The sequence below is a fragment of the Coffea eugenioides genome, unplaced genomic scaffold (genome assembly GCF_003713205.1).
Source record: "Coffea eugenioides isolate CCC68of unplaced genomic scaffold, Ceug_1.0 ScVebR1_2552;HRSCAF=3603, whole genome shotgun sequence".
NCBI classification, from domain to species: Eukaryota; Viridiplantae; Streptophyta; class Magnoliopsida; order Gentianales; family Rubiaceae; genus Coffea; species Coffea eugenioides.
The window spans coordinates 1-27719 of NW_020863049.1; the positions used below are offsets into that span (position 1 = coordinate 1).

General features: G+C 35.6%; 1 protein-coding gene across 1 annotated transcript; it reads right to left on the minus strand.

Moving 5' to 3' along the window:
• Positions 1-80: 80 nt before the first annotated feature.
• LOC113756919 (histone deacetylase 14-like) lies at positions 81-14382 on the minus strand. The gene is made up of 8 exons (XM_027300391.1): positions 14334-14382; positions 12750-12991; positions 5781-5855; positions 4215-4316; positions 2231-2302; positions 1469-1525; positions 990-1241; positions 81-348 (listed from the first exon to the last, which is right to left on the minus strand). Exons 1-8 carry the CDS (start codon positions 14368-14370, stop codon positions 163-165), a joined length of 1023 nt encoding a protein of 340 aa, XP_027156192.1. The 5' UTR covers positions 14371-14382; the 3' UTR covers positions 81-162.
• Positions 14383-27719: the final 13337 nt, after the last annotated feature.

Sequence of the window (27719 nt, forward strand, 5' to 3'; positions counted from 1 at the left end):
GAAATAACTCAGAAGGATCTGCCATCCATAGTTTATTACATAATTCTAATGTGGTGTTAATAGAGAGTTTTCTTAAATAGATAATAAAAAAATATTGAAGGCAAAAGCTAAAGGACCTTAGAATCTGAAATCAAATATGGAATGGACATATGATCTAGATAATTACCCTGCTGAAACAAGGATTATATCTGGCTTGAACCTCTGAGCACAAGGTGCAATAACTTCATCAAACACAGTTCGCATGGCAATATCACCTGAGCCACCTGGTAAAGGTAGATTCAGAGTTGCTCCTTCACCAGCTCCACGACCAACCTGATCTATTTTACCTGTGCCAGGGTAGCTTCCATCCTACATCAATTCACACTACAAGAATAAGAAGTCATGCTTTAACCAAATCTATATATTTGTGGCGTTCTGAAATATTCCAAAGTACGATTGTGGCTCTTTCTGAGACCTACTCACTTCTCCTGTCTCTTCTATAACCTTTTTCTTAAGTCAATTCCAATTTATTTTAGTGACACCACATAATTCACGAAAGACAACCAAAAAAGCTTAACAAACAGGGCTACTTGAGAAGCATGCATGATTTTTTTCCTGAAATGGCTTGCTCGACAGGATGTGCATATTCAAGAGGCTCTATTGAATAGAGTAGACGAGAGAATATGCCTAAGTGAATTCTAACTGTAAACACATAAATAAGAGATTAGCTAAAAGCATTAAGGTACAAGGAACCACAAGACCATGGTCATCTGCATCTTCTAGACTTTTCTAAGAAATCACTTATCCACTTGTAGTTATTTTTTGCCTATATACACAGCCTCGTACTCCATTCTCTCTCTCTGTATGCCTGTTGTTCAGGCTCGCACTTTCGCATGTTAATGAGAGAAGCTGAAGCTTCTTGCTGAAACCAACTCCTTTTCTTCCCTAGTTAAGCCACTGTAACTCAATATAACAGTCAAAGATGCAATTGGTAACGTTTCAATGATTACCTGGTGAGTTGAAAGAAAAAATATATCCGGGTCATCATAGAAAGCATCATTTGTGCCATTCCCATGGTGTACATCAAAATCAATGATAAACACACGTTTTAATCCATGAGCACGCTGAGCATAACGAGCAGCAATTGCAACATTCCCAAACACACAAAAGCCCATTGGCCCTTTTGGAACAGCATGATGACCAGGAGGTCTTATCAGAGCAAAGCCAACAGGAGGATTATGGCTAACTTTTGATGCAGCAACCTGAAACGTTAGGAAACAACATAAAAAAGAGATTTCCAAGACTCTATTATTGGAGAAGGTCTGAAGTTTGTATAAGCCCAGAAGCAAACTACACGCTGCATAGTTATCCCAGGCCAATGCCTCATGTCTCAGTCTGCAAGACTTTTAACAATTTCTACCAAGCAGCTAGCAATACGAAGGAGGGGAGATCATCATGAAGTGACTAACGTCTTGGGTTGAGAAATCACCACTGAATCAACCAGGGAAGTTCCAGCTCCAGCAGCCAACAATGATTCCTGGAAGGTCTGCACTATTTAAGATGCAAACATTAGAGGACTTGCCGCATGCTATTGGAGTGGCTGCAAAGGGAAGTCAGGCATTACATACAGTATGTCTCAAGGTCTATTTGAAAATAAGTTCATAATAAAATGTGCACTCTGCATGCAAAAAAAAAAAAAAAAAAAAAAAGAAACCTTGTCACTATGGTGAAGTTTTAGTTCAACCCGTCTTTTAGGGTCAATGGGATGAGCTTTTTTATTAGTGCAGTGAAAAAAAGTGGTGACAAACAACAAGATTGTGGCTTCAGAACTAGACTGCCAGCCTTTAAGTTATGCAAAAGAGGAAGGATTCAAGCCATGTATTTTAATTGGACAAGCCTTCATAATTGTGATTCTGCCAAAGAATTATTGTGTTAATTAGGTTGGATTAGGATAGATTGTTTCTAATTGAGTGCTCTGTATATTAGAAGCATAGGTCTCATTACCCTCAAATTCTTTATTGTTTTCTAACAAACTGGTTTGGCTATATGGTAGACCCCCACAATAGCAGGTTGTTTTGCTTTTGAAAATGTAAAAGAAAGGTAGGGTTTAACTTGGAAACAGAATATATTTCTGATGTGCATAATTTTTTGCTTTTCAATAGTACATTACTTTGTGCTTTTACACCCCAAATTTTCAATAGACACTATAAAGATGATTCCAAAGTAGAAACAAGCAACTCAGATTTCTTACTGTGGGCGTGGCATAAGTTGGTCCAGAGCCATCAATGAAGATTAAACCCTTTTCTGATGCCTGATCCATAACCTTAAAAGCATAAAAGTAAGAAGAGATGAGTAGATAGTAATATTTTGAATAAATAGCAATAATAGATGATATCATATAGCAATTATTTTTTCTTTTTGGGTTAGAGAGGAATTCAACAAAATATCAAAAGCACAAAAGTCTATCAAAATCTAAGTGAAGTCCATCTCACTATGAGCTTTCAATAGGATATAATGCCATGCTTGTGTATTATTAGTTTAAATTGTTGGCCCAGCCCATCAGATTATCAATTTCATTATAAAAATTTGTCCAACAATTCTTATTAATTGGATAGAAAAGTTTTATGCAACTATTACTGGAAAATCCTTTTGAATGACATGGATCTTCTGAACTGGTATCTGTTAGACAAACAATATCATTTGCCACTTCTTTGTTGGCTAAAGCCTTAGACTAACATTAAGCAGATAACTAATTACCAGTAGCCATGAACCTAGCATCAACACTCTTTAAGTAGTGATAGGTGGGACAATAATCTATTTAACACAAGATCGTATGAATTTACATCATGGTGTCATCACTAGAAACGTGATGGTAAAATGGTCAGAAAATGAGAATGTAAGGAAACTGATCCCCATGGGTGAAACTTAGAAGCAACAAAGCATTCAACAAGATCAGAGAAATTCTTCCCTGAATGGAGTGCATGTTTCCACTCACACATCAGGACAATTTGAAAGAAATTAGCAAAAGATGAAGACCCATTTAGTTTAAAGTTACTCTAGAAGGGAGTACGTCATTGTTAACATTCAGAAAGGTCGAGGAAAGATGCAACACAGCCCAAATAAAAAGGAAAGATGCAAAATTTTCTTATACTACCGCGAAGCAAAAGTTCATCACTTGTCCATCTTTGACTAATAATTGGGTAGGGTTAGCAGTGTGCATTTCTAAATCATGTCATCGATTACTTGGTGGCAAGTAAATTATAATTTGTTACTGCTTGACTACAAAGAAAATTAATATTGACACCTTGGTCCACAGTAACAGCTAATGGATATCAACCCTTCCCCATGTTCAGGATCTATGAATCCAAATCCATTCGGGTAATCAAGCTTTCTGGTGGTATATTTTCATGAGAATGACGCATAGTAAAGGTGAATTGGACAACTTCTTTCCTCACATGATAAGCAAGGTACGGTAAATAGAAATGTATGACAGTTTTGCTCGAGCTGCAACTTAAAAAATTTCCATAAATTTGTGTGCATCTGTCCATCTTGAAAGAAGCAGAAACTAAAGGTTATAAGTTCAGACTGTAATATCTTTTTTATACCATCAGAGATCAATTAAAACTTTCTCTTTGGACTTAATTTAAGGCACATATGAGGATAAAAATTCAAAGCAGTATAACTATTTCTCAAAGGATAAAGCATTGCTTAAGAAATCATCCAAAATTGTTTCATGTTTGACCCAAGGAAATTCCTATGTCAAATTAAAATGCAGATGCGCATCGTTATCACCATAAACTCAAGGGCAAAAAATAATAATAATAATAACAATAATAATAAATAAAAATAAAAACAGAAACAGATTCCACAGTAAACTAGATAGAGTATTTAAACAATTAACAATAGGCTAAATATCGCCTGTTGCCTAACAAAAGAAAAGAACAAAGAATCAGACCTACCACAAGCTTAAAAAATAGGGATTATTCAATGTTTGCAGTATTTTAACCCCTGACAAAAATTGAGAGAAAAGAGAGGAAAGAACTCATTAACATTTATATTTAAGCATGAGAGAGAGAGAGAGGGAGAAATTCACTAACATAACAAATTACACACAAGATATGAAGGACACATTATCTTTTAGTGGACAAAAATTAAAGTTAATTATTCCTAAGTTCTTAAAGCAATATGCCTAATCAAATACAATTCATATAAACAGTGTTGGTAATAATAGCTACCTTCTCAAGCCCAGAGACATATGCTTTTGCATGAACACTTGCTATGTCATCTACTGAAGCAGGTCTTAAGCTTTGAAGTTCAATGACTTCCGAGCCACGAAACTGTAACATAGACAGTTTGATGTGTTAAATATGCACCATGCAAGTGACATAGCATGAAAAGTTCAAAAAATATCTGAACCTATAAAGAAGTTATACTATTCAAGCTTACAATCTTGCCCCTCTCTGTAAACATATGCACAAACTGAGAAAGTGATATGCAACTTCTGGTGCACACTAAAATGCACTTAGTACAGGGATAGCTGCTTATCGAAAGCAATTTATATATATATATATACATATACATACACACACACACATATATATTTGTATGTATGTATGTATATGTATACATATATATGTGTGTGTGTGTGTACGTATATATATATTTACTTATTACACCTACATAGCATGGCATACATCATTAAGCAAATGACAGATAGTGTCGATCAATAATCACTTATACACCTAACAGATTGCTCAATTTCCAACACAAAACAGAAAGGATTACCTTATATATAAGAAACTATCACCTAATATTGAGGAATACTATCCTACAACTTGCTTATAAATATCCCAGTCCAGGATAATCACACAGTGGTGACAACAAGCAACATCACAGCCTGCAGGAAATCATCAAAACTCTCGATCTTCGGCAAGTTGCTTGCACCAACATGATTAAGAGAAGAAAAACATGACTATCACCATCCAGAGGGTTAGAGCATCCAGCCGAAATTCCCTCCAATCATGAGAAGAGGTCATATTTAATACGTCACCACCTCCCAAAACACTGATTGAAACTCTATTAGAGATTTGAGAGTAAAAGTTCCACAATCCATTTATTTTATGTCAAATATGTTAGTTCTTTGTTTAATAAATATTTTGGCTGCTAAATGTTTCTGAGAGAGAGAGAGAAATAGTGATGACAAAAATACAAGGCAGGGGTTGTGGCTACTAAAAATTGTTCATGTGGAAATCCATAGGGTAAATCGATACCAACATGTCAATTCAGTTTCAGGAAATTGAGAGGTTAGCCAGTAGGTGTACCATCAAAAGTTCACATCTTATGTTTCATCCAGGAAATGAGATGCAGTACCAAGAGGTGAAACAGGGTGGAAAATAAACACATTTCTAGTGCGTCTTTTCTTTAAGAAAAATTTCTTGACATTATGCTTTTCTTACAGCAAAATACATAGAAGTATATAGACGCCTCCTTAAAATGCAGTTATTTTGCCAGGAGATTTTAGACCAAGAATGAGAAAACTTGAAGATAGGTGATTCTCATATATATCTCTAGGCACTAATATGCATGTCTGTTTCTACACCTACTATCCAACATCACCCACATAGGGACATCTTCAACTTAAGGTATCAATCACAAGCTATCAACTAGGCTTTGTTCAACAGAATTGCTTTTGCCTCATCTATTGTGAGTGTATCGTTATACAACAAAAGAAGAAAATGAGACAAAATTAATTACAAGTAAAAGAAGTATTATAAGGAAAAGAAAGGCACATGTTTCCACACCTTTGAAGTCAACTCCACCTTCTCAAGCGCATCCATGATGGCAGGTACTCTAGAATTGCATTCAGGATGTGATTCCTAAAAAAGAAATCAACTCAAAGTTTCAACAAGGACATGATACCCCAAATATTACATTGCTGAAAATGGCTTCATGTGTTCCAAGGAACTAGATAATCAGCAATGTTGAAGATATGTGATCTGATATTATGGAAAGATTTGATAATATAAATATTAGGAAAAATTTGATTATAGTATCATATATTAATTAGGTATCATATGATTATAGTATCATATATTAATTAGGTAATAGTATGATTATAGTATCATATGATTATAGTATCCACTTGTGTATATATATATTTGTATATTGTGTAGTCCATAGTGAAATAGAAGAAAAGTATTTTTTCTCTCCATTTTTCTTAGTTTACATGGTATCAGAGCCCGTCTAGGGTTCTGGGAAAAATACCACCTTTGCTTCTTGTCAATTCCAGCCTTAATTGCTGGTTCCTTTCTTATTCTCTCCAGCCTTCATTGCTGTTCCTGTTACTATACATTTTTTTCCCCCCCTCCTATTCAATCATGGCGGATGCTACATCCTCAACGCGGCAATTGTCTTCAACTATGGAAGAAGAACAAAGTACACGGAACACAACAGAGCTTCAAAACATCCAGGCAGCATATAGACTAAATGGAAAAAATTATTTGAAGTGGTCTCAATTGGTTCGAACATTCCTGAAAGGAAAAGGAAAGTTGAGTCATCTATTGGAAATAGCACCGGATAGTGAAACGGCGGGGTTTGAAGCATGGGAACAAGAGGATTCAATGATCATGTCTTGGTTATGGAATTCCATGATTCCTGAAATCAGCGATACATGTATGTTTCTTCCTACAGCAAAGGCAATTTGGGATGCCCTTCATCAGACATATTCCAAGGTTAATGATGCAGCTCTTATCTATGACATCAAGACAAAGACAACTGGAGCAAAACAAGGGACAAAAACAGTGACGGAGTATGCCAATTTTCTGCAAAACCAGTGGCAGGAACTGGATTATTACAGGGCACTTGATTTGAACTGTAGCAAATGTGCAGTGTTTATCAAGAAGTTCATAGAAAGGGATCGAGTTTATGATTTTTTGGCTGGCCTAAACTCTGAATTCGATCTTGTACGAATTCAAATTCTGGGCAGGCCAGAGTTTCCTTCTTTAACAGAAGCAATATCCCAAGTACGTGGAGAAGAAAGTCGCAGGGGTATTATGTTAGAGCTACCTTCAATAGAAAATTCAGCCCTTTTAAGTTCCAAATCTCAGCGGTTGGTACTGAACAAGGTTGCTGCGGACAAGACCAATCAAACAAGTGGGCAAAAGAATCGCGAGGAGTTGTGGTGCACATACTGCAAGAAACCACGACACACCATAGATCAATGCTGGAAACTACATGGGAAACCACCCACTCGTGAATGGGGACAAAAAGGTGGCCAGCAAAGGCAGGCTCATATGTCGGTTCAAGATCCAACTCAAGTGATTGGAGGGTTTAGTATGGAGGAAATTGAGAAGCTTAAAAGTATGTTAGAGACAGTGGACAAACCAGCAACTAACAATTCTCAATCAAGGAATCCGGGTATGTGTTCATTGACACTTTCAGGTAAGGCTCTAGTCTCTTTTGCATTTAGTGTTTTAGGCAATGAGCTTAGGAATGTCTGGATTCTTGACTCTGGTGCTACGGACCATATGACTCATATTTCAAATAAATTCAAAACCTATAATCCCTGTCCTAGCAATAGAAAGATTGTTGTTGCAGATGGTACTACAACCACTGTGGCAGGTATCGGAGATGTCCAAGTTACTCCAAATTTGATTCTTAAAAATGTTCTTCATGTTCCTCGATTATCTACAAATTTGGTTTCTGTAAAAAAACTTGCCAAGGATCTAGCTGGCTCTGTTATATTTGATGAATCCTGTTGTGACTTTCAGGACCGGGGCTCGGGGAAGAGGATTGGACTAGCTAAGGAGCATGATGGACTCTATTACTTGGATACATCAAGTCAACCAGAATTTAGTAAATCTGCCCTGTCCACATTGTCTTCACCCTCCAATAAAGATGTCATCTGGTTACATCATAGACGTCTAGGTCATGTGTCTTTTTCTGCATTAAAAATAATGTTTCCTTCCTTGTTCAAGGGATTTGATGTTCAGTCTTTTCATTGTGATATTTGCGAGTATGCTAAACACACTCGTGTCCCATTTCCTATCAGTAATAAACGATCGTCTTCTCCTTTCTTTTTAATCCATAGTGATATTTGGGGGCCATCAACTATTCCAAACATCTCAGGGTCTAAGTGGTTTGTCACATTTATCGATGACTGCACAAGAGTCTCTTGGATCTATTTACTCAAAAATAAGTCTGATTTGAGTTATATTTTCCCTGTTTTTCATGCAATGATTCAAAATCAATTTGGCACCAAGATAAAACACTTTCGTTCAGATAATGCTCGTGATTATTTCAATCAAACCTTGAGTCAGTTTTTCCAAAAAGAAGGAATCATACATGAATCATCCTGTATTGCCACTCCACAACAAAATGGAGTGGCAGAACGGAAAAACCGACATCTTCTTGAGTGCACTAGAGCCTTACTGTTTGAACAAAGTGTGCCAAAAGCATATTGGGGAGAAGCTGTACTCACATCAGCTTATGTCATAAATAGAATTCCTTCCAAGGTCTTGGGGTTTCAAAGTCCACTAGAGAACCTATCCAAATTTTACCCCGATATTCGATCTTCCTTTAATCTCACTCCTCGAGTTTTTGGATGTACTTCCTTTGTTCATGTCCATAGTCATAACCGTGGGAAGTTAGATCCTCGTGCTCTTAAGTGTGTCTTCGTGGGGTACTCATCTACTCAAAAGGGTTACAAATGTTATCATCCACCTACTAGAAAACTCTATGTCTCGGCAGATGTTACATTTGTTGAAAATAAGCCCTATTTCATCACTCCTTATCTTCAGGGGGAGTTAGATACACTTGAAGATAAGGAGTTAAAATTTCCCTCCTTAGAGTTGACCACATCTGAGTCATCCAAATCTGAATTCCAAGAGTCAATTCTTCAATCTGATGTGGTAGAAGAAAAAAAGGAAGACCGTAAAATCTATGACTGGTTCCGGTTTGACCAAGTGTATACAAGGAAAGGAGATCCCATCGTGGTTACAAGGCAAGAACAATCCTCTAAACCAAGCTCCGGGAATGAGGTAACAATGAGTGAATCAAATCTGAATTCTACACCACCGACCGACCATTCTTCCAGCTCTAAATCACCTTGTCCTGAGCCTCTTAGCCCTGACCAGGACCTACATCTACCTATTGCTGTAAGGAAAAAACCCCGAGAATGCACCAAAAGACCCCTATATCCATTGTCTCACTTTGTGTCTTTTGAGAAGTTTTCCCCGAGCCATCAAAGCTTCCTTTCCACCTTAAATACAGTCTCTATTCCTAGCTCATTGTCTGAAGCATTATCAAAGAAAGAATGGAGACTTGCTATGGAAGTAGAAATGGATGCATTAGAGAAGAATGGGACCTGGGAATTAGTTGATTTACCAAAGAACAAGAAAGTAGTGGGCTGTAAATGGGTGTATGCAGTAAAGTTTAAAGCAGATGGGTCCCTAGAACGCTACAAGGCAAGGTTAGTCGCGAAAGGATACACACAGACATATGGAGTAGATTATCGGGAAACATTTGCTCCAGTAGCAAAGATGAATACAGTGAGAATTCTGCTATCCTTGGCTGTTAATTTTGATTGGGAATTACAGCAATACGATGTGAAGAATGCTTTTCTTCATGGAGAGTTAGAAGAGGAGATTTATATGAGCATTCCACCGGGATTCAGTGGGGTTGACAAGAACAAGGTTTGTCGGTTAAAAAAGGCATTATATGGGCTGAAACAATCCCCACGTGCTTGGTTTGGACGATTTGCCAAGGTAATGATAGCTAATGGTTACAAGCAAAGTCAAGGAGATCATACCCTGTTCATCAAGCATTCAGCCTTGGGGGGAGTTACTGTTTTGATTGTATACGTAGATGACATCATAGTGACAGGAAACGATGAAGTAGAGAAGAAAACTTTGAAGTGGTGCCTAGCCAAGGAATTTGAAATAAAGGATTTAGGAAAATTGAAGTATTTTCTGGGAATTGAAGTGGCTCGATCAAGGCAGGGAATTTTTATTTCTCAACAGAAGTATGTTATGGACCTGCTCAAGGAAACAGGCATGACAGCAAGCAAACCAGTTGGAACTCCCATTGAGCAGAATCACAAATTAAGTGAGGCTCATGGAGATACAGCTGTGGACAGAGAGATGTACCAAAGACTTGTTGGGAAACTCATTTATCTCGCACATACTAGGCCAGATATAGCTTACTCAGTCAGTGTTATTAGTCAGTTTATGCATGATCCTAGAGCAGTTCATCTACAAGCAGTTTATCGAGTGCTTCATTACTTAAAGGCACATCCAGGGAAGGGAATTTTATTCAAAAAGGGTCCTGAAATTGATCTGGCAGTTTACACAGATGCAGACTTTGCAGGGTCTCCAGTTGACAGGCGATCAACTTCAGGATATTGTACATTTCTTGGAGGAAACTTAATATCCTGGAGAAGCAAGAAACAAAGTGTGGTAGCAAGGTCAAGTGCTGAAGCAGAGTTCAGGGCTATGGCAGCAGGGGTATGTGAATTATTGTGGGTTAAAATTATCCTAGAAGACTTGAGGATTCAATGGAGCAAACCGATGAAGCTATATTGTGATAACAAATCTGCTATAAGTATAGCTCACAACCCAGTGCAACATGATCGGACGAAGCACATAGAGATAGACAGGCACTTTATTAAAGAGAAGCTAGAAAGTGGACTGATTTGTACTCCATATGTTCCGACAGGACTTCAACTTGCAGATGTGATGACAAAGGGACTGTGTAGCAACATGTTTCATGAAAGTGTTGTCAAGCTGGGAATGGAAGATCTATATTCACCAGCTTGAGGGGGAGTGTTGAAGATATGTGATCTGATATTATGGAAAGATTTGATAATATAAATATTAGGAAAGATTTGATTATAGTATCATATATTAATTAGGTATCATATGATTATAGTATCATATATTAATTAGGTAATAGTATAATTATAGTATCATATGATTATAGTATCCACTTGTGTATATATATATTTGTATATTGTGTAGTCCATAGTGAAATAGAAGAAAAGTATTTTTTCTCTCCATTTTTCTTAGTTTACAAGCAAGACACTCGATCCACAGCATAACATGTGAAAATGTTGAGAAGGACAAACTCAGTTCATCCTGATTTATCATGCTGTTAACATGCAAAGTCTGGAGACTATCATCCAATCTCTGTCATCATTTATCATGCTATTAACATGCAGAGTCTAGACAATGATTTCACAATAGTTGAAAGAATAACTGGATCTCAAATCCTAAACCACTTTGATAATATGCATTTACATTCCACAAGCAAAAAAGAGAAGCAAGAGAACCTTGAAACATGGAGATTCCATTTTTGAAAAAAAGTGGTAGACTGCAAGGCATACATGGTCAATTCTTGTTAAAAAACTACATATTAATGCAATCGGCGATTCGGAAAAAATGTAAGCATTGCTTAGAACTTAAAAAACAAATTTTAGAGATAAAGAAGAAAATTAAATATATCCAGCACATGAAATCAAAATATAAATAGAAAATGAATAATGAACAGAAGTCTGCAGGACTGTGTAAGATGAAGTTAAGGTGTTAATTACATGGTTATGTAATGATAACTGAAGAAAATCTTAGAAAACAAGTGCACCATTCTTTGGATTTGCTTAAGATAATTCTGCCTTCTACCCCTCTTTTGTTTGATGTACAAACCAAAGAGAGTTGTCTTTTTCATGGTTTTCCTTACTTTTTTTGGGGGAAAAAAGGCAATGTCTTATGTGATTTTTTAAGCTTCATGAAAAAACACAGAGAGAATCATAATAGTGAAGAGCACTAACATGATAAAAAATTTGTAGATCTTAAAAATGATTCAGTTACCCTATCACATTAGCCTCTTAGTAAATCCAAAGATTTTGAATTAGGTACGGCTAATAACAACTAAAAGTATGCCCTGCATCTTTACTACTATTGCAAACTTTATTGGTAGCGATTATATCAGAGCACTCAATTATTTCCTCTTATTTTTGGTGACGGATATCCTATATGAGGTTGAGAATCCTTAAAACAGCAAAAAAAAAATGCTTGGTGAAAAGATGATTAGATGATTGCATTCTTTTTGGCCACAAGCCTTTAACTTTAAGAATTTCTAATAAAGACATTTGCTTTTGGCTATCACTACCAATTTTTGTTTTTGAGGTCACTGAGCAGCCGGATTCAAAGATTTCAAACAAATGAATTATAGCTCCAAGTATATAATTCATCCAATATTTCATTTCAAGCCCATCAACGGCACTTCTGGTACAGTGAAAGAGCTCTAGATAGTAACTCTTGGTTTAGACGTACTAATCAAGTTGGAAAATTCTGTCCATCACCAGGGAACAAAACAATGAGGACTAATATTTACATTTCCACATAATAAACTTCAAAGAAAAATTATATTGATTTTACTCCTAAATAAATAGCTCAAATCTGCTCCAAACTATACTCTTTGAAATTTTTGCTGCAAATTCAAGCTGCCATTCATTGCTACGTAACTAAATGGAATAGCAACTGAATTATTAACCGCAAATAACTCAGTGCCTCTAGAGGCAGCATAATGATTTAGCCTGTGGCAACTCTAATTTCACACAGATCGATTGATATTTCTTTATTGACACTTATGAAACTCAAACTCGTGCAATAATAAGGAAAGGAAACAGCCAAAAAATGTACCATAAGAAACTTGTCTATAGCTTTTCAATAACTAGCACAATCTCCACATAACAGCAGAAGACCAGGTAGCTGTACCTTGTTATGTCCCATGGCAGGAGCAACAGAATAAATGACTTTGGCATCCGTTGTCTCACTAATGGAAGGTGTGGTAGGATTGTTCTCTGAGAAATTTGAACAATAAATAGAACCTCTACTAATCTTGAAGGAATATTCACTTTGCAGCCTCAGGAAAACTCTGTTCCTCGCATCAGATTTGCACATGTGATGGTTCATTGACATGCATATCTGGTGCCTCATCCGGAAGCAAGCATTCCCAACTGAAGGGATACAATACATTGCTTAGCAAAAGTATGAATTCAAGACATGCAACCAGGGTGAAATAGTAAACTATGGAATAAGAAGATAACAATGTTCAGAACATATTCTAATAGTTCTGCAAGCTGAAGCAGATACATTTCACTAAATTGAAGCTAAAGAATCATCTAGAGAACGACTCAACATGTCCAAAAGACCAAGATCAGATTATTCTCCTTCTACATCTTTATAGGCTTAGTCAGGCAAACATATCCATAAATCAATCCCTGTTTGTACTTTCCAGCCTTATTGAAAGGTTGGCCAGTTAACTAAGACTGATTACAGAGGGAGACTGGCCATTAGCATCCACAATTCATTAGGTGAAACTAGAGTCCTACAGCAACATTAAAGCCTAGCAAAAATGTAGAACGTTGCCATAATATTATACTGATGCACATGTATCAGTTTTTCCTTCCCCATCTTAGGAAGTCTAAAAATTTTCATGCTCCTCAAATTTCAGAATGCAACACACAGAGTACGGAGGTGACACTAATAAAACCAGGATTTGCAATTTGGAGGGAAGGCGTGTTGTCGGTGGGGGGACTGCAAACTTGTGATGAAGAAAAAGAAGGAAAAAGATAATTTTGCAATCTTTATTTCAACTCCACTAATAAACGCGAAAAACATTTTCAACCACCTAACTCAAAAAAGAAATAAATTCAAACATCCTATATTCGGCACAAAAGGGATCAACAGCAAGTTTTGAAAGGTAATGGCCAAACCGAAAACACAAAATTAAACAAATTAATCCCTAATCATTGATTAATCTAGGATTTTGATAATTAAATAAAGATGGCCTTATTGTATCACTTCTATCTGCATTCTGTTTCCCAGCCTCACCCCTATCCCACAGCTCCAACCGTCTCTCCGAGGCCAAGATAAACAGGATTAAAACACTGATTCATATCGTAATCTGAATTTCAAAAAATAAAATAAAATAGAAAGAATAAACTGCATAATCATACTATCCATAACTACCGTACAAGATTCCAACAACTTCAGTTGAAACCTTAAAGCATAATTCATGTGGTCAATGGCAACTTTTGGTGCATTGACAAAAAATGAAATAAGCAATTGTAAACACCACATAATCTGAACCACTTAATCACCAGATAAAATCAGGATTAAGCCTTCTTTCCACTATCAGCAGAAGCAATCAAAACTTTCCTATTTCAGGGAATTCTACAAAATAACATCAAATCATGTATAAACAGACAAAGATAAGACGAGCCCAGAAAATTGAACAAGTAAATATTACGGATTAACTACTAAAAGTACATGAGATAGGAAGGGAGAAAGGGGCACCTGATGAAGGAGGAGAGAAGATAGGCTGGAGCTCCATTTGGTGCCACACATGCTTAACCAGGTTTTTTCAAATCTAACCCTCATATAGGTATGTACCATGTAGCGTACCGCACCAGATTTTTTCTTCCCCTTTCTTTTTTACTTTTGTTTTATTCTTTTTTTTTTTCAGGTTTGATACTTTTCATTAATAATCTAAAAATCTATTTAAATATATTAACTCAGTAAGAGAGTTATAATAGTGTAATTATAGTTATAACTAGGCATTGTGCCCCGCGAGTTTCGCGGGGTGCCCATTATTGATTGTTTTGTTTAAGGATAATGGAAGATTTATTTAATAATTAATGTTTAGAGTGTTTTATATGATAGTAGAGTTGGAATAATAAATAGAGGAACAATATATTGGATTAATATATTTATAAATAGATATAGTAATATTGTTGTGATTTGTATTTAATTTTTTAAGAGTAACAGGATGTAAATATTATTTAAATTAATGGAATGTAAATCATTTTTTCATAGTTGAGATAAATTAATAATTCGAAATAATTTCGATATGTTTATTTTTATATTGTTAAATATAAGTGGAAGTAGAATAAAGAAAATTTAGGGAATAGATAATTGCTATGTGCAAGAAGTTATAGTGGACATGTTTAATTATGATTGTTGGATAAAGTCTCTGCTGAAGAGCTGCAGATGATAATTGTTTTCATTGAGTAGAGTGAACAGGATGACACTTCCTTTATGTAAGAAGTGTTTTTGTGCGAATATTGGCCAACCTTCTGTTATTTCTATTCCTTCTAGCTGAAAGATCCATCGAGTTTTAGCATGATAGCAATTGATAACTCCTATGTTGTTTGTTTGTATATGCGAGGGTATATCACCAATGAGTACCTGAGATAGAAAATAGGGAAAAAATGTAGTTGTATTATGAAATGAGAGTAGCAATGTAGTGCATGAATTATATTGATTGGAATGTAATTTGTATGAAACTCACCAAAGATTCAAGATCGTGTGTTAGATAGTGGAAGAGTTTAGTATTGAAAAACTAAAAGAAAAGAAATATAGTGAAGAATATAAATTCATAAATATAATATATACAAATTAATGATTTTTAACAATTTGAAATTATAAATTTAGAATCATATATTTGTATTTATTGATCGAATAATTGTTTTTTGAATCAATAAATATTGGATTGATTTAATTTTAAGTTTATATATATTAGATACATGTCAAGTACATATGATTTTCATTCATTTGTATTAATATGAAATAGTATAATCAATTTATATATATTGACTGCATACACATAGAATTTGTATTCATTTGCATATATTAGATGCACGTAGGATTTTTAGTGATTTGCATATTTTTTCATATTTAATATTTTTGCTAATATATACATTTTGGAGAAAATTAATTAAATTTATATATATTAGATACATGTTAAGTACATATGATTTTCATTGATTTGTATTAATACGAAACAGTATAATTAATTTATATATACTGATTGGATACACATAGAATTTTTATTCATCTGCATATATTAGATGTACGTAGGATTTTTAGGAATTTGCATATTTTTTTCATATTTAATAGTTTTTCTAATATATATATTTTGGAGAAAATTAATAAATAAGTGAATAAATATAAAAAGAAGGCTATTTTATGTATTAGATGTGCATAGCATTTTTAGTGATTTGCGTATTTTTTTAACTGTTAATATTTTTGTCAATATACACACTTTCGACAAAATTAATAAATAAGCGTGTTAATAAATAAGCGGATAAATACAAAGAAGGAAGGAAAATTATAAATATACAAATAGTCTCAAAATTATAATTATTTGATATAAATAACACTTATTATACATTAATACAAGGTACTATTATTAATTTATATATATTAGATATGCGTTAAACACATATAATTTTCATTGATATGCATTAATACAAAACAGCATAATCGATTTATATATATTGATTAGATACATATAGAATTTTTATTCGTTAGTATGTATTAGATATACATAGGATTTTTAGTGACCTGTGTAATTTTTTGATAGTTAATATTTTTTTCAATACACACACTTTTGACAAAGTTAATAAATAAGTAAGTTAATAAATAAGCGGGTAAATATAAAGAAGGATGGAAAATTATAAACATAGAAATAGTGTCAAAATTATAATTATTTCACATAAATAACACTTATTATATGTTAATACAAAGTACTATTATTAATTTATATATATTAGATGCATGCTAAACATATATGATTTTCATTGATCTGCATTAATACAAAACACCATAATCGATTTATATATATTGATATATATTGATTAATATGTTTGTGTATATAGCAACCTGCATGTTTTTTTGATATTTAATATGCTTGTTAATATACACATTTTAGAGATGCACGTTGGATTTTTAGCGATTTGCATATTTTTTTCATATTTAATATTTTTGCTAATATATACATTTTGGAGAAAATTAATAAAATTTATATACATTAGATACATATTAAGTACATACAATTTTCATTGATTTGTATTAATACGAAACAGTATAATTGATTTATATATACTGATTGGATACACCTAAAATTTTTATTCATTTGCATGTATTAGGTGTACGTAGGAATTTTAGGAATTTGCATTTTTTTTTCATATTTAATATTTTTGCTAATATATATATTTTGGGGAAAATTAATAAATAAGCGAATAAACATAAAATGAAGGCTATTTTATGTATTAGACGTGCATAGCATTTTTAGTGATTTGCGTATTTTTTTAATAGTTAATATTTTTGTCAATATACACACTTTTGACAAAATTAATAAATAAGCGGATAAATATAAAGAAGGAGAGAAAATTATAAATATACAAATAGTCTCAAAATTATAATTATTTGATATAAATAACACTTATTATATGTTAATACAAGGCAGTATTATTAATTTATATATATTAGATATAGGTTAAGCACATATAATTTTCATTGATCTGCATTAATACAAAACAGCATAATCGATTTATATATATTAATTAGATACATATAGAATTTTTATTCGTTAGTATGTATTAGATATACATATGATTTTTAGTGACCTGCGTAATTTTTTGATATTTAATATTTTTTTTCAATACACACACTTTTGACAAAGTTAATAAATAAGTAAGTTAATAAATAAGCGGATAAATATAAAGAAGGATGGAAAATTATAAACATAGAAATAGTGTCGAAATTATAATTATTTCACATAAATAACACTTATTATATGTTAATACAAAGTAGTATTATTAATTTATATATATTAGATGCATGCTAAACATATATGATTTTCATTGATCTGCATTAATACAAAACACCATAATCGATTTATATATATTGATTAGATACATATAGAATTTTTATTCGTTTGTATGTATTAGATGTACATAGAATTTTTAGCAACTTGCATATTTTTTTGTTATTTAATATGTTTGTGTATATAGCAACCTGCATATTTTTTTATATTTAACATGTTTGTTAATATACACATTTTAGAAAAAGTGGTAAAATTGTAAACATAAAAATACTTTGGTCAATATACACGGCTTGAAGATAGCAAAACGACAGGAGGAAAAGATCGAAGAAACAAAAGGACAAAATTGATTGGCAAATTACAAACGAACCAAGAGAAAGGGTACAATGGGAACAAAGCAACAAAAAAGAAATGAGGACAAGCGGAACAGGAAGCAAAGCCGCTGCATGGAGCCTGAGAAAAGACCAAAAAGTCCAAAATCAGCACTGAAATTGCATGGAAACCAGGACAATTGACTGTAGATGAGCCTTCGCGGCTTTATGTAGTTTAAGATAAGATACAGATTTCATGATTGTCAAAGGAAGCCGATGGTGCAGATTGTTGATTCTCAGCATGGGCATAGGGGGTAGGGACATGCAGAGGCAGCTTTAAAGCAGCAATTAAGATAGCACTGTACATGTTACATAAGAAATCAAAGATAACAAAAAAAAATTCTAACTATCATATAAATTGTGAGGACCCGAAAATTCCTTTAGAATTTCCTCTCATTTTTAAACAATTAATTTATATTTCCTTCTATATTTCTTTACTTGGCTATTTAATTATTTACTAGCCCTAAATTTCATAGTGATTTCATTAGTTGAGTCAAGAGTTTTACTTTTACTTTTAAAGTTAGAGTAAGTTAGAGTTTTGGTGCATTTTGGTAGTGTAATCAATTGGTGAGGTGTGTGTACTAAAATTGATGGATAAGAGCGGGTATTAAGTAAGAGGATGTATGTGATTAAAAATGCTAAGAGTAAGTTAGTGAATCATAAGTTAAAACAAAAATACAAGAGAGTTAAGGAAATAGGTTTGAACCGACGTGCGCCATTTATTACCGGTTAAGTACACCACTTGACCGATACTTTCTACCCTAATCTCCTTGTTTTTATTTCATTTAATCTTCCCCAAAATTAACCCTAAGCTAGCCGAAATTGTTGACCAAGAGAAGGAAAGAAAAGAAAAGGAAAAGAGGAAAAATCTTGGCTTGCCAAGTGTCGACGATCCGTGACATGTTGACTAAGAAAGCTTTCTTTCCTTCTGATCTTTCTTTTGGCCAAGCTTTCTCTCATTTTTTCTTGTCATGGCTGAAATTATAGAGTAGAGAAAATTTCTTCAAGTTCCATCTTGATTCCTAACTTGATTTTGTGGGGAAATCAACCTTAAACCCTAAATTCATCCATAGAAGGATGCAACAAGGAAGGAAGAAGCTTGGTGTGGTGTGATTTTGAGGGAAGAAAGCTGTGATTTGCTACTCTCCTTAGGAATTGAAGGTAATCTTGGTAAGGAACTACTTTTTCCCTTTAATCTTGCATTTAAGTAGGCATATGACTTGAATATAGAAGTATTGTGGCTGGTTTTACGGATTTGTGTTGTTATTGGAATTTTTCAGCTTTTAGTTATATTGTCCAGCCATGAATTAGGAGTTTATAGCTTTGATTTGGATATGAAAGTTGAGATATGAAGATTTCTATCTTTGGTATGAAATTTTAGCTTCAAAATAGGACTTCCTAACTTTAGTTGTGAAATTTCAGCCTTGATAGAAATTTTTCCAGCTTAAGTATATGTTGATTATAGCTAGTTTGTGGCTAAAATAAGTACTCTATGTATCCTATACCTTATGAACTTGATTTGTGGCTGTCTTGTGGGGTTGAGTGGGTTGATTTGAGAAGAAAATGTAGCCTTGAAATGTCTGGAAAAATTGGTAAACACAAAAGAAGTACTGCTGAAATTTTTCCGCAAGAGACATCAAGTAGTCTTGGAAATCTATTATATCTTGGTGTAGAAAAATCTAAATTGAGTTCCGTTTATTGCATTTGAAACTAGATTCATAGATATTTTAACCGTGTAAAAATCAGTGGTTGGTTCAACTCCTATAAATACCAGAAAATTTACAAAATTTCTTGAAAAACCATGACTGTTCTGTTTTACACACGAGACAGCAGTGATTTTGAATTGAAAATCTGACTAACCTATGAATTGAATTTCATGAAGATGTCTTCTAAAGTCTATTAGTACTTTGAGTCTATTTTCTAATGGTGCAAGTTTTGTGATTGTTCAACCTACGGAACTCAAGTTATACTTTTTCAAAGAATGCCGCCAAAGCTGGAAATTTTGTCAAATGAATTGAGTGGAACTTGAAAAACTTTGAGAAAACTTTTCTAGGTTTTAAACTTTAATTGCTATGATTTTGGATGGTTTTGTGGCCTTAAACAAGTATACTTCATAGTCCTAGAATATACTTGGACATTCTTCGATTGGCTTTTAAATTTGTCTTTGAGTTTGTGTTTTGAGGGGCCGATTCTAGATAGGCGTATGGCTCATGAGTAAGGCTAAAGTGAGCATCTTATTAACCTAAGTTTTGAATGATCGGATCATGACATCTTGTCTTGGTTACTTTTAGGGTTTAACGGTGGAAACAAGCACGACCCGGAGTCGAACGTTTAGCTTTGGTCTATTTTAAAAGGTGAGTATTCCTTGCATGTGTGTGCTTTAAATGACTATGTGGAATGTTGTGAATGTTACCTAAATGTTAAATGCTTTCTAATGATTGTTAAATGGATTTTTGATGGGCGAGTGTGTACTTTATCACACTCGACCCACGCAAAAGTGAATTTTCAATGATTGAATGCTACTTGTGCATGAATGTAAACCTTTTAGCTGAACTGAGCCCTTGCCCTTCGTTGTCAGTCGATTCGAGCCAGAAGCGGACTCGGTCGGGCGGCTGGTGACCCTGAGACAATGTTTGGTATACTCAAGTATTACCACGAAGTTTGGTAGAGAACTGGCCAATGAATTCAATACAAAGAAATCAATGAATGAATGACATGAACACTGAACGAGTTTTCACTGTTAAAGGTTTTTAAATATCGGAGAAATAAGGGAAATGGTCGGAGACTAAATGACTGAATGAATGAATGGCTCCAAGTGAGCACGTATCCTTCCAATAATTGAATATTTATTTCTTGAATGACTGGATATTACTGTGGAAAGTATGCAAATTGTTAAATGTAATGTTTCCATGGTTTCCTTACCTGATTGCTTGTTTAGGAACCTCACTGGACTTTTAGCTGATTCCTTTAGTTTTGTTTTCCTTACAGGAAGTGGAGGTCTAGAGCAACTAAGCGTGATCTAGTGTGTATAAGTTCCTTGTACCTGTACTTTTATGGATTTAATATATTTGGGATATTTGGCAATGTAAAGCTACATTTCACTTTTGACTTGTAAATGAAGTTGAATTATGGTTGATTTGAGAACCTTACTATTTTTGAGAATGCTAGTGAGTGAGTCCCGGCGATAGTTGGGCAAGCGGTCCGTCAAACCCTTGGATTCACTCTAAGGAGAGGTGGGGTCATCACATAAATTGAAAAAGTTTCAATCATAGTTTTGAACACCTCACATTCATCGTAAATACAATGGTAGAGAGTTGAATTTTCACATTTTTCTTTATATTTTGTCTTTATTTTTTAAAAGTTTCTTATTTCTATTTATAGCCTATTGAGCTTTCATTTTTTATTTAGTATGCTTTACTTTCTACAGAATTTGTTTTGGTATTATATTATTGATCTTTCGCCCCACCTAAACTAAAATCTTGGGTCCGCCATTGTTGATTCATAAAAGCGAGCAGCATTTCAAAGACTTATAAACCACATGAGGCTATATTGTAAGTTTTTAAATCTAAGGAAGTAAGATGAAAATTCTCAAAGCCACAAAGGTATTTTTGGTACTGAACATATTTATTTGTATGGGGAAATGGTGGTGTTTTGCTTGCGAACATTATTTTTAATGATTTTTTTTTCATAATTTCAAAAATCCTACAAACTACAAGGGCTTAAATTATAAGGAGGTAAGTTGAACATTTACAATACAATAGGGGGTTTTTGAAAGTGAATTACCAAAGAGTGATAGTTTTTAAGAATAATTCTCAGTGGGCAATGTTGTTCAAACAATTCCCAAATAATGAAATGCATATTCAGCAAATGTAGCTTTTTGCAAAAGTAGCATTCCCTAAATGTGACCTTTTGATTCGTTTAGGCATAAACTTTTGAACGTTGCATTTAACAAATGCATTTTTTTTTAAAACGCATTTACTAAGTACATTTTTTATAACCTTCGCATTTAAAAAAATTAATTTCAATAAGTAGCTACCATGATTTGGGAATTTTCTCGGGGTTTTTGATATTCAACCCGTAGTATATATACTAATTAATATTACGATGGATATAACGAATTGTACCTTAACCATTCTCCATGTTCCTAGGTCCCTAAGTTGTAGTAAAAGAAGTTTCGAACGCAATAATCTATATATAACTTTCAGAGGTGCATTAAGGAACCATCAACTCTTTAAGAGTACTAGTTAATTTGGGCCTTACACGAGGCGCGAGGTTGCCCAGATATGACAATTGATATGTGCTCAAAAGGGTCATGAAAAATTGAAAACACAATATTACTGCAGTTGAACACATTAAAATTAAAAAGAAATAGCGATTATACAGGGTAATGATAAACTGTTATATTTACATACATAAGGGTCTTTCTATAGATGCTTTCACATTAATATTTTATGATTCAACATCATTAATCATCGTAGTTCTTCATGATATTTGTTATTATCGTTGAGCTAATACATGAAAAATTACACAAAGATAGTTAGGAATTTTTTATGGGGGAAAAAAATTGATACAAATCAAGCTTAAAAATCGAACTTTTTATAAGGAAAAAAGGCAAAAAAATATGAAATCATAATTCATCTTCTGTTGAATATTCAGTTCAACAATAGATGGGAAAATAAAGAAAATTCAAAAATAAATCATAAAAGTCTGTGATAGTGGAGGAGGTTCAATTTGGGAAGTGACATTGATAACAAGGTTGTAGCTGCAGCCAGTCACCACTTACTGTCAGATGTTTGGATTGCACCCACATTTTTTTTTTGTTCCCTCAGCTGTTGTATGGAGAAGGCAATTCAGACTGTAACATTTCAGAGTCTGGGATCGAAAAATTCACGTGGCAAAAGCATATGAGAAGCACCATATAATTTGCTAACATGGTGAGCATAATTCAGCTCCAGCAAAACCCAGCAGTCCCACCAATAAGTATGAAATGATAAAAAGACACCTACTAAAGGTATCAATAGGGTACCAATTATACTGTTCCTAAGGCCATTCGCGCTTTTACTCTCTTAGGATAAGAAGTAGATAAAAGTGCTAAAATTGAGTCCTTTTTTGGCTTCAACTTTCATGTCTCATCCTAGAATATGAAAACGAAGACTTGAAGTGAGGTAATGACTTTAATATTACTTACTTTTTCTAAAGTAAAACGAAAAAGATAAGAAAATTAAGATTAGTACAGTCAATTTTGGGGTAAAATACACTTTACACCTCTGTGGTCTAGTAATTTTTCACATAATCTTTCTATAGTTTTAAAAGTTATATATAATTTCCTCATAGTTTGGATTAAACTATCAAAATGATAGAAATCATCATTTATAACGGAACTCATGAAAATATCAAAATTATCCTTGTTTAAAATTTAAAACGGTTAAATTGACCAAAAGATATAAATATAATATACATAACACTCTCACATGGTTTTATATTTTATCATGTAACCCCCTTATAATTTTGTGTTTTACCATAAAACCCTCTTATGGTTTTTAAAATATATAAATAATCCTCCATAGTTAATAAATAATTTTTCACTTTACATAGGGATAATTTTGATATTTTAGTTGACTCCGTTATGGAATGCAAATTCCGTTATTTTGACATTTTAATCCAAATTATGAGGGAATTATGTATGACTCTTGAAATTATAAGGAGATTATATGAAAAAGCGCTAAAGGACTTGGGAATAAAGTGTATTTTACCCTCAATTTTATTTATTGCATTCTTATGTGACTTGAATTTACTCGAGTACGTAAATGGTTAACCAGGTAGACATGATAATTTAATGATACTACTATGACAAATGAAGCTGGCGCACAATTATTTACGTGTCATCAACTATTTTACCCATTAATAGCACAAACAGAATAAAGTTGAATTTTAATTCACTAACCCCGTGCCTATGTCCGGTTTAAAAAACTTCCACCCCTATTCCAGTTTGTCAGAGAAAAATAAAAGATGGAAGAAATGTGAGGAGAAAAAAGGAAAAAGAAAATCTACATTGTCTAAAATTAGAATTTTTTTAAAAAACACTGTATTCATGTCAAACCATTAGGAACCAATTTAGTACAAAAACTAAACATGGGAGAGTAAAACATGTTTGGATGGCACAAATATCTCAAATAATATTTCATTTACATCATAAACACATTTTCCAACTCACCTTTTTATATTCTTAATTATCTTTTTATCTCACATACATCACATCATAAAAAATATTACAATAATTATTTTAAATGATATTTTAAATAATACTCTATCCAAATAAACGCGGCCAATTTGAGAAAGGTCAAAAAAAAATTCAGAAAGACTGGCAAACCACATAATGGAGAAGGGACATGATTAAGACAGAAGGAGACCACAATCTAAAAGGAATCTGAAATGATAAAAAGCGTCCGAAAAAGTTTGAACAGATATTGGTTACAGTTGCCAGATAAGGTCATTGATCATCTAGTAATACAACCTTTTGCAATAATGTAGATCTTGATGTAGACGTGTGAATGTAGATGCTTTAACCAACACAAAAAAATATCTCAATCAACAATTTCTTCAAACATTCATTTTCTTTACAAAATTCCACTGTTATTTTTCAGTCTTGAAACTCCAGCAAGATTAAAATAGTTTTTCTCAGCTAGCTGTTAAGTTTGCTATTTGTGCTTCGGGATCTTTTTCCATGGAGTGCTTTGGAAAACTTGTCAAGAAAAAGAACCGAAAAAAAACTGTTAAGAGTAAGAATCGAACATCCACTGATGTTTTTGATTCTCTCTTTTTGGAGTTGGACAATTGTACAAGTTTTACTTTTTTTACAGAACGTAGTTCTGCTATTACCGATCAAGTTGGGATCGTTAGAATAGAAGCAGAACTGTTGGGAATGTTTCAGATGTACATGGCAAATTGGAACAATGCTGATAAGCAGCACGGTGCTGGTCAGGTGTTGGGGTCTCTGGTGCTGGAAATTGAAGCTGCAGTTGAGGAGGCAACAAGTGATGTAAGAGTTGCACATCAGAGTGCAGGAAGATATGAAAAGATTGAAATTGCAATTGCTAAGTTGCAACAGAAGCTTATGTTTTTTAGGCCACAAATGGAAGTAGCTTATGAATATGTTGCATCCAACCATTCATTTGAATCCCAGCATCCCTTAAACAATTATGAAAACTGGGAAAACTTCTGTGACACTTTACTGGGTGTTGTGCGGAGGCAAGGAGACTTGCTATGCCGCCTCTGCTCACAACTTCGTACCATGTATGATATGGTAAAATGTCTCCATAGATATGTTGAGGGAATGCAAGGTGAAGAGGTGATTTTTGGTTGGTAACTAGACCGACCTGAATCAGTCCTCTCTGAGATGAGATGAAGTGAGGTGAACTCCTGTGTCCGAAGTGAACCTCCTTGTCCGAAGTGAGTGGCGGGGCTTCTCCCCTGGAATCACTCCGACGATCAAGTTAGTATGAGAACGAGAAAGATGCTAGAGTATGAGCAAATGAACAGTGTGCTTACTTGTTGGAGTGTGTGGGGTATTTATAGAGCGAGAGTGGAGGGCAGGACGGAGGTCTTATGTCGGTGGGACCCATGCCCTGCCATTACGGCTCTGTTCCCTGTCAGGGGGCCTGACTCTGACACTGTAGCCGCCTGGACAGGGTGACGAGGAGTCCTTTGCAGTAGTCATTAAGTGCGACAGTGCTTTTCAGATAAAGCACTGATCCCGGATGATGTCAGGTGACTTGCCTCATCCGCGTGCAGCTGAGGTGGAGGTGCCGAGGTCACCTACACGGTAGACTAGGGATCCGGCCGAGCTTAAGGGATATGCCCGAGGCACGGGTGAGCTCTGATGTCGGACGAGGTGAGGTCACCTCGGACATGCGGGGTGGCCGAGGTGAGCATCCTCAATAAGCCCCCCAAGCCTCGGGAGCTCCGGGCTAGGGAGGTTCCGAGGCTTCCTTGTGCCGAAGTCGTAGAGAGCCGGAGTCCCGAAACTGCCCCGGAAGATGCGGGGACGCGACACGTGGACGTGTCAGTTGACAGGACGTGGTCACTGGTAACCGTCGCGTCGTGAAGTAGTGGGACGTTTCGTGCAGAGGGTGTCAGCTGAAAGGACGGGGTATTAATGAGGAGAGAGGGAGGCACGACGTTTTGAATTCGAACGTGGCCGTCCTTTCGCATTCTTGCCGCCTCTTCGGATTCTCCCCAAACCCTTATAAATAGGGGGGGTCCCCCTCATCGCACTTCTCACACCTTTCATTTTCATCCGAGACCCGCAAAGTTCGCGAGCGTAGCCGAGGTCAATATAGTAGCCGAGATCGGAGTAGTAGCCGAGATCAGATCCGAGGTCATCCACTTCGTCCAGTTCCGTAGGCAATAGTAAGTACCCTTCTTCTTTCTTATTTCGTCTTTCACCCATGGCCAAAACGGCTAAGACCCACAAAGAGACCATAACTCCGAGCCACCTGACCGAGGTGAGGCCGGATCCTGGGGAAGAAGCGACGACATCTAGTTCGGAAGGGTCGACCCCGAGTTCTGAGAAGGGATCAACCGAGGCGGGAGCCAGTGGGGCAGCCTCGGAGTTGGAGTCATCCGAGATGAGCGAGGGTGGTTCCGAGGTGGACTACAACGAGGAGCTCGGCGTCGAGACACCACACGACGAGGACGCCCTGGAGCCTGTCGCTCCCGAGGACCTAGCCAACATCGACTTCGGCAAGATGCCGAAGTTTAGAAGTCGCATCCGAAGAGATAGGGCCGTGAAGGTGATGAACAAGTACCCTTTCCGGTCGGGGTACGAGATCATTCCGGCCGGAGCAGATGACTCAGCCGAAAAGCCCCCCTTGGGCACAGTGGCCATCTATGTCCAACAGTTAGAGGCCGGGCTGAGGATGCCCACGTCAAGGTTCTTCAGGGACTTGCTTCGTCACTTCGGCGTGAGGATTACCCAACTCACCCCGAACGCGATCCGCATCATTATAGGGTTCGAGATGCTGTGCCGACATCAGGAGGTGGCTCCCTCTGTCGACCTCTTCCGCCGATGTTATACCCTTAAGGCGCACGGGACAGACAAGGGATGGTTTTTTGTCAGCAACCGGAACAATGCCATTCCGAAGTTGGTGGTCGGTTCTCCCAGCTCGATCAAGAATTGGAAACGCGACTTCTTCTTTGTGTCCGAAGTGGACTTCCCTAGAGGTTTCTGGTGGAGGCCAATCAAAGCGAAGGCCGATCCTTCCGCTGGGGATGCCAAGGAGGAGGACTTCCAGAAGCTGATGAGGTCGGGACTTCGGATATACAGTCTGGACTACCCCGAAGCCGTGCTGGTTGACGGGGGAATCAGCCGAGCTTTGCTCAGTCCCGACAGAGCTCCCTTCACTTCCACCAAACTTAAGATTCCTTGTAATTTTCTTTCATAACTTTGCTTTCACTTCGGCTAAGACATATGATAATATTTGTTTTTTGTGCAGTGACTAAACTGTCCGACATCGTCGTATCGGGCTCGTCCGAAGTGGCCAAAAGGCAGAAGAGGAAGAGCTCTGATGAGACGTTGGCACCTCCGCCGAAGAAGAAATCGCAAGGGCAGGCTGCCAAGACCTCGGCGGCCAAGAGCACTCCCACCCCGGTTGGTCAAAGCAGCTCGGCCACCGCTGCTACGGGGTCCACCTCGTCCGTGCCAGA

What these genes read in the sequence shown, in the direction of transcription:
- LOC113756919 (XM_027300391.1), bottom strand. Translation starts at nt 14,370, where the DNA reads ATGGAGCTCCAGCCTATCTTCTCTCCTCCTTCATCAG. An exon ending in CTTCTCTCCTCCTTCATCAG is followed by an intron (nt 12,992 to 14,333) that starts GTGCCCCTTTCT and finishes GTATCCCTTCAG; the next exon opens with TTGGGAATGCTTGCTTCCGG. An exon ending in ATGTCTCTGGGCTTGAGAAG is followed by an intron (nt 2,303 to 4,214) that starts GTAGCTATTATT and finishes TATGCTTTTAAG; the next exon opens with GTTATGGATCAGGCATCAGA.